The sequence below is a fragment of the Octopus sinensis genome, linkage group LG25, assembly GCF_006345805.1.
Source record: "Octopus sinensis linkage group LG25, ASM634580v1, whole genome shotgun sequence".
In the NCBI taxonomy this organism is placed as follows: Eukaryota; Metazoa; Mollusca; class Cephalopoda; order Octopoda; family Octopodidae; genus Octopus; species Octopus sinensis.
Window position 1 is genome coordinate 11255078 of NC_043021.1, and position 7500 is coordinate 11262577.

At 41.0% G+C, this 7500-nt stretch overlaps 2 protein-coding genes and 1 long non-coding RNA gene across 5 annotated transcripts in view; all 3 read right to left on the minus strand.

Annotated features, from left to right (window-relative positions):
• Positions 1-7500, minus strand: part of LOC115224329 (putative mediator of RNA polymerase II transcription subunit 24) — a 37297-nt gene that overhangs the window by 11 nt on the left and 29786 nt on the right. For all 3 annotated transcript variants that reach the window (XM_036513323.1, XM_036513322.1, XM_029795191.2), the window contains 4 exons: positions 4569-4673; positions 2802-2933; positions 1834-1936; positions 1-492 (listed from right to left, as the gene is read on the minus strand). The exon at positions 1-492 is cut by the window's left edge and continues 11 nt beyond it. In XM_036513323.1, the coding sequence (XP_036369216.1) occupies positions 449-492; positions 1834-1936; positions 2802-2933; positions 4569-4673 (384 nt within the window). In that variant the 3' untranslated portion in view covers positions 1-448. The remainder of the gene's footprint in view (positions 493-1833; positions 1937-2801; positions 2934-4568; positions 4674-7500) is intronic.
• On the minus strand, positions 500-1362 carry LOC118767923 (pre-mRNA 3' end processing protein WDR33-like). Its single transcript, XM_036513325.1, has 2 exons — positions 721-1362; positions 500-663 (listed from the first exon to the last, which is right to left on the minus strand). Exons 1-2 carry the CDS (start codon positions 1142-1144, stop codon positions 584-586), a joined length of 504 nt encoding a protein of 167 aa, XP_036369218.1. The 5' UTR covers positions 1145-1362; the 3' UTR covers positions 500-583.
• LOC118767925 lies at positions 2535-2787 on the minus strand. Its single transcript, XR_005003835.1, has 2 exons — positions 2744-2787; positions 2535-2693 (listed from the first exon to the last, which is right to left on the minus strand). It is a non-coding gene; the product is annotated as an uncharacterized LOC118767925 (long non-coding RNA).

The window sequence follows — 7500 nt, forward strand, 5'->3', positions numbered from 1 at the left end:
GGCAGGATGCTCCCCACCTCCCTCCCCATCCCTTACAAAAAAAAAAGAACACCACCACAAACAAAATATATTAATAAGAAGAAGACCCGAAACAAATATTGATTCTTAAGAAAAGATCCTTGTCTTGTCCTTTCTTTTTTTCCATTAACCCACAACACTATCACTGTCAATAACACCACCACCACTGCTACCACCACCACCACCACCACCACCACCAGCTCTGTTATTGACATGTGGTGGAGATGGTAGTGGCAGTGCTAGTGCTGGTGGTGGTGGTGATAGTGGTGGTGATGGTGGTGGTGGTGATGCAGGCGCAGTGGTGTATTTAAGGTTTTCACAGTTAGTCAAAGAGCGTGTTCCTGTGGTCAGTGTTATTCCTGGGTGCAGTTTCGTTTGTCTTGGATACAGTGATACTCCTGGGAACAGATGCCATACGGTTGTTACAGTTTCAAGCACTGTACTCCTGAATGCAGTTGTCACTACAGACTTTCTCTGGAATTAGAAAGAAAAAAGGGGGCAAGAAATCATTATAACCCCAAAGGTTAAAGAGATCACATTACATGTACAGCAACCTCCCACCAGCTCACCATGCTCCTGCAAGGAGGCATTGCAATGTCTTAAACTGGAGGTTCTCAACTAGGGTCCATATGACCCATGGGGCTCTATATGGCCCTTGGGATGCCATATGACCCTTTGGGACCCATATGGGCCTTGGGATGCCATATGGCCCTTTGGGGTCCATATGGGCCCTGAGGTGCCATATAGCCCTTTGGGATCCATATGGCCCTTGGGATGCCATATGACCCTTTGGGGCCCATATGGGCCCTGAGGTGCCATATAGCCCTTTAGGGTCCATATGGACCTGAGTTGCCATATAGCCCTTTGGGGTCCATATGGCCCTTGGGATGCCATATGACCCATTGGAGCCCATATGGGCCTTGGGATGCCATATGGCCCTTTGGGGTCCATATGGGCCCTGAGGTGCTATATAGTCCTTTAGGGTCCATATGGACCTGAGGTTCCATATAGCGCTTTGGGGTCCATATGGCCCTTGGGATGCCATATGACCTATTGGTGCCCATATGGGTTTTTGGGGTTCATATGGATCTTGGGGTGCCATATGGCCCTTTTGGATCGGGTCCATATGGACCTTGGGGTGCCATATGGCCCTTTTGGGTCCATATGGGCTTTGGGGTACAATATGGCACTTTTGGGTCCATATAACATTTTGGTGTTATAATTGATGCAATAAATTATCTTTTATCTTTTATCTTATGCTTGTTTAAGCCATCAGAGTGTGACCATGCTGGAGCAGTGCCTTGTAGGATTTTTAGTTGAATGAATCAATACCAAGACTGTTTTTCTTTTCAAGCCTATAAGTCTCTTTTGCCAAACCGCCAGGTCATAGGGGACATAAGCACACCAACGCGCGCCGCACACACACACACACACACACATACACACACACACACACACACAGATACAACCACCACACCTCTAACACCCCCTCATCATCCACCTCACCCCATCCCCATCACCCAAGTCAACATAACATGGGAACCTTCCTTCACATGGCCTCAAGACCTGTTAGAAATAGCAACCCCGAATCTTCCTCAAATAAAACTGCCAATGCCTCAAAAAAAAAGAAAAAAACGAGACCAGCATTAACCTGGGACTAAACTAAAGCAATAATACACACTACCCCTATCACCACCACTACTACTAATCATCATCACCATCATCATCATCATCGTCATCGTCGCCGTCATCATCATCATCATCATCATCCCAAAGCCATAAGGAGCAATTTAATGTGTGATGAGAGTCACTTACCGACAATGTTCAGTTTGCAAAGAGGGCAGGTGTGGTTTTTGACGATCCATGGATCGACACATTCACTGTGGTAGGCATGGTAGCAGGGCAGGACACGGAGGTTCTGCGGGAAAAAAAAAAGACGGAGGAGCAGGATAGAAATACAATGAGTAAAGGTGAGAGTGATGAGTAAAATGTGAAAGAGAAAGATAAAGAGAGAGAGTGAGAGAGAGTGAAAGAGAAAGAGTAAGACTTATTTCTAAGGTTCTTAGTTTGTCTAGATCTTTATTTGTCAAACTGCTAGACTGTGGGACATAAGCAACAGAACCAGTTTTTAAGCAGTATAAATATAAACACTGACAGACAGAAAGAGACACTACACACACTCACACGTGTGAGTGTACATATATAGATATATATATACATATATATAATATATATATATATATAATATATATATATATATATGCAATGCATATACACACACCACACACTTGCACAGACATACATATATGTGTGTGCATTTATATATATATATACACACACCATGTTGTTCCCACCCCATATATATTTATACAGGGTGCAATGGGTAAATTGTTGCTATTTTATATTTTTAACTTCGTGCATATACTCTTTACTCTTTTACTTGTTTCAGCCACTTGACTGTGGCCATGCTAGAGCACCGCCTATAGTCGAGGAAATCGACCCCCAGGACTTATTCTTTGTAAGCCTAGTACTTATTCTATCGGTCTATGCAGTGTTTTTTTTTTTTATTTTGTCGACAAATACAACTATATCATAAGCTACTAGTTTCACCACAATAAACACCACTACAACTATTTCATAAGCTAGTAGTTTCACCACAATAAACACCACTACAACTATTTCATAAGCTAGTAGTTTCACCACAATAACACCACTACAGAACAACAACAACAACAACAACAAAAGTAATGGCATCAATGCGACCACAACGCCTGCCTACTTACCTGTTTCTGAGAGAAATGATCAAGGCAGATGGCACAAGTGTCTTGGTAGTAATCACCGTAAGCTAAAGGTTGCTGGTATGACTGTGTCCCTATCAGGTTTAGAACCCTGGACGCCAGCTGGTAGGTGGCCACCTGTAATCAGGTTGAAAATATCATTACACATTAACATAAAAGATACAACTAAAAGCAATGACTTATATTTCACACAACATACACATACATAGGCAAATGGCAGTAACTTTTCTTTTCTTTTACATGTTTCAGTCATTTGACTGCAGCCATGCTGGAGCACCGCCATTAGTCAAACAAATCGACCCAAGGACTTATTTTTGCGCAAGACTCGATAGTGGAAAGTTTTGGAATTAGGAGGGTGGGATAATTTATTAAAACTTTTTTTTTTTTATTTTGTATTGGGTAATCGTATTAATTCCATTGTGAAAACCAAGAATTAAAAAAAAATTTTAAACGATAGAAAATTTTGGAATTAGGGGTAGGGGGAGAAATATTTTTAAAAAAATTATTGAATAATCGTATTAATTGCATTATGCAGAAGACAGCATCGGGAAGAAAAATTGTGAAAATTAGTAAAAATAAAAGGGTTTTAGTTCGTGCTTAAAATAGAATTCCGCCAGAATACCGATATTAAAAAAATAAATAAAATAGATAAGGGACAAAACTCCTTGATCAAATTATATTCAAGAGTGATGTCCCTTTACAGAGTTATGTTTCTTATTACAGAGTTATTCCACTTGGTTTTTCCTCCAAGTAAGTTACGTCGATAAAATCAGCGGTCCCCAACCACCGGGCCTCGAATTATTTGTTACCGGGCCGCATAAAGAGAATAGATTTTTAAACTTTAGCTTTGGTATAGTGACTATTGCAATCTGAAGTGTTTTCTGTTGGAAAACTACCGCTTCTGTCTGAGCCTCTTTCCCGTATTCGTCTAAGTCACAGTTTCTTTTCATGCACCGATAAATGTAGCAATAATTAATAATTACTTCTACATAAGGTACGAAGCCTGGAATTTTTTGATAGGGTGGGGGGATACTCAATTACATCGACCTCAGTACGTAACTGGTATGTATTTTATCGATCCCGACATGACTAAAGGCAAAGTCAACCTCTGCGAAATTTGGTCTCTGAACAGACGAAACGCCGCTAACGATTCTTTTCTACTCTCACACAAGGCCTGAAATATTGCGGGGGGGGGGGAGTCGATTAGATCGATCCCAGTACGCAACAGGTACTTAATTTATCGAACCCGAAAGGATGGATGAAAGGCAAAGTCGACTTCGGAGGAATTTGAACTCAGAACATAAAGACACGCGATATCGCTAAGCATTTTGCCTGGCGTGCTAACGTTTCTTATTTCTTTACTGCCCACCAAGGGGCTTCACACAGAGGGGACAAACAAGTACAAACAAACGGATTAAGTCGATTATATCGACCCCAGTGTGTAACTGGTACTTATTTAATCGACCCAGAAAGGATGAAAGACAAAGTCGACCTCGGCGGAATTTGAACTCAGAACATAGCGACAGACCAAATAACACTAAGCATTTCGTCCGGTGTGCTAACGTTTCTGCCAGATCACTGGGGCACCACCTTGAATGGTTTTGGGTAAATAATTCAATCCCAGTACTTATGACGTTTTTTTTTTTTTTAAAGTTTGTTATTGGTCTCTTTCGCCAAACTGTTACTTTACAGGGATGTAAACAAACCAATATTGTTGACAACAAACATAACCACTAAGACGCATATACTTACATCTAGTTCATAATCACAGTTTCTCCGTCGTGTTTTTAACACAAACAGCATCATCAGACTCAACAAACCACAGTAGAAGAAATTCCAAAAGTTTCCAGGGTCAGCCTGAAAGACAAAAAGTTCGTATATATATATGTGTGTGTATGTGTGTATATATATATATATATATATATATATTATATATATATATATATATACAGTAAATCTCTCGGTTACCACAGGTGTTACTTTCCAAAAACCCACCGCGTTCGGTGAAAATCCCTGAAATAGAAACAGTACTGTACTATATATTTTTTTCTTTTATTTTTATAATTTATATATATTTATTTATCATAAATGGAAAACAACAACATGGAGGAACCGACAGAAGCTTAAATAATAAACCACAATGGTGAACTGCGATATGGCAAGGGATTACTGTATGTATGTATATATATATATATATCGTATGTGTGTATATATATATATTATATATATATATGTGTGTGTGTGTGGTGTGGTGGTGTGTTGTATATATATATATGCATAATATATATATATATAATATATATATATATATATATATATAATATATACTTTGATACTTTGATACTTTGATAGGTTTCGGCCATTATTGGCCCAGGCCATGTCTAACTTAATAGCACCACCTGGTGAAGTCTTTCAAGTCAGAATTTGGGCACTATGGCCCACTCAAGTAGAGAGTTATTGTTTACAGAGACATATCCGGGGTAGGGGTTTATCCGGGATTTCTTGAAGGAATCTGTCCAAAGACTTCTTGAACCTATATGGTCAGTTTCTGTTTTAATGTGTTTTTGGTGTAATGTTAAAGAGAGCAGGGGCCATTGAGGTGAAATAATTGTGCCGTATTGTTGTTATGATATGAGAGTGCGATTTTGTTTTGGGCGGATGGCACGGGGCCAAGCCTTGGATGTACCTTAAAGGTGATGCCAACATCATTTGGGCATGCTGATGGAATATTTTCCACATCATGCAGATGATGTGCGCTCACGACGACGTTGGAGAGAATAGAGTTTTAGCTTTTCTAGTCTCGACCCCAATAGTCGAGGCCTGTCATGCCATCTATCTTTTTTGTGATTTGCCCTTTGAGGTGCTCAACTTTTATGATACCTTGTATTGTGTGGGGAGACCACAGTGGACAACAGTATTCAAGTGGGGTCGGGCAAAAGTGGAGAAAGAAGGATAATGGTGTGGATATCTCTCGACTGGAAGTTCTGAGAATCCAGGAACACATTCTGCTTGGGCCATGTCAACTTTGGTGTTTATATGAGTGGCCCAGCTTACGTTGTTGTCCACAATTACTCCCAAGTCTCTGATGTTGTTGGACGCCCGCGAGAGTTTCAACCGAAGGAAGGGAGTATGGGAGTTTCAGGGCATCCTCTTTTCCAAAGTGGATTAGCTCAAATTTATCCTCGTTCAGCAGCATATTGTTTTTTTCTGCCCATTGGATAACAGCCAGTAGATCTTACTGAAGGCATGTCCGGTCACTCGCCTCATTTATGACCTTCTGTAGCTGGGGTCATCTGCAAAGATTTTTATGTTGCTGTGCTTGATGATGTCATTAATGTCATTAATGTAAATGATGAAAAGAAGTGGGCACAGCACAGTTGCCTTGCGGAACGCCACTACTGACTTTGGCTGGGCTTGATTTTACCCCTTCAACTACAACATGTTGAGATTCTGTCTGTCAGGAAACACTTAATCCATTTCAGTAACTTTCCAGAGACACCAATGTTGGATAGTTTTTTTCAATAGGATCTTGTGATCGACCTGTCGAAGGCCTTACTGAAATCAAGGTAGATGACATCGGTGTTGGAGCCCTCTCCCAAAGCTCTCAAAATGTCCTCAAAGTGATGCAGGAGCTGCGTTAGGCAGTCCCTTCCATTACGGAACCCATGTTGGTTGGAGATCAGCCGTCTGTTGCTTTCCAGAAATTGGGTTATTCGAGATCTCACCACCTCTCAAATACCTTGATGATATGAGAGGTGAGTGAGATCGGACGGTAAATTTCACTGCAAGGACTTGTTTCCCTTTTTGAAAACTGGGACAACAGACTGGGACAGAAGGTTTTTTGGAATATAGCCAGCATCCAGTGAGTTTCTCCACAGATTAGCAAGGGGAGAATGCAAGTTTGTGTCGACACACCTTCAGACACAGCAGGGAACCTATCGGGGCCTACTGCTGAATTGTGTTTTATTTCGTTTATCGCCGCTAAGACATCAGGGGCACTAAACGTTATGTCCGATATAGTGTGTTGGGGGTTGACATCACATGATACAGCCCAGATCGGCCATATCAGGATTGCTGAAAACAGAGCAGTATTGTTTCTGCAGTATCTCGGCCATGGATTTGGCATTATCTTGGAGAGTGCCATTTTCGTCAATTAGAGGGCCTACAGTGGAGACAGTGACCCTGCGTTTCCTTCCTCGCAAATGAAAAGAACACTTTGGGGTTGAGTTTGATTTTTCAATGGCCCACTTCTCCTCAGCTGATCTTTGGTTATTGATGAGGGTCTTCATGCATTGTTGGAGGTTATATTTTTTGGATTCAAGCAGTGCGATAGCCGTCGAATGTGTGTGTTGCTGTTGGCAGTACTTTAGTTTGTTAATTTTTTTGTTTGTTCTTTTTATTTTTCTGATAATGGTTTTTCTGTTTTGGGGGATTCTGCACTTTTTGTTCACAGGTCTTGGTGGGGAGTGTTTTTGCACATATGTCTGTGACGGTGTCTACAAAATCTGCCAGATGTTTTATGGTTGGTGGAGATGTGTGTATGTGTAAAGGACCAGTCAACATTTGATAGCTCGTTCCTGATTGCATCCCAGTTGGCTTTATGGAGATCCATGTTGTCAAATGGGTGGCTGGAGGAAGGTCACTAGGATTAGCTTTCGGCTGGTGGAATTTCATGTTACAGAGA

Excerpts from the sequence above, each read along its gene's own strand:
- LOC118767923 (XM_036513325.1), bottom strand. The coding sequence starts at position 1,144 with ATGGACCCGATCCAAAAGGGCCATATGGCACCCCAAGATCCATATGAA. Across the intron at positions 664-720 it reads GGACCCCAAAGGGCCATATG|GAGCCCCATGGGTCATATGG; the intron begins GCATCCCAAGGC and ends AAGGGCCATATA.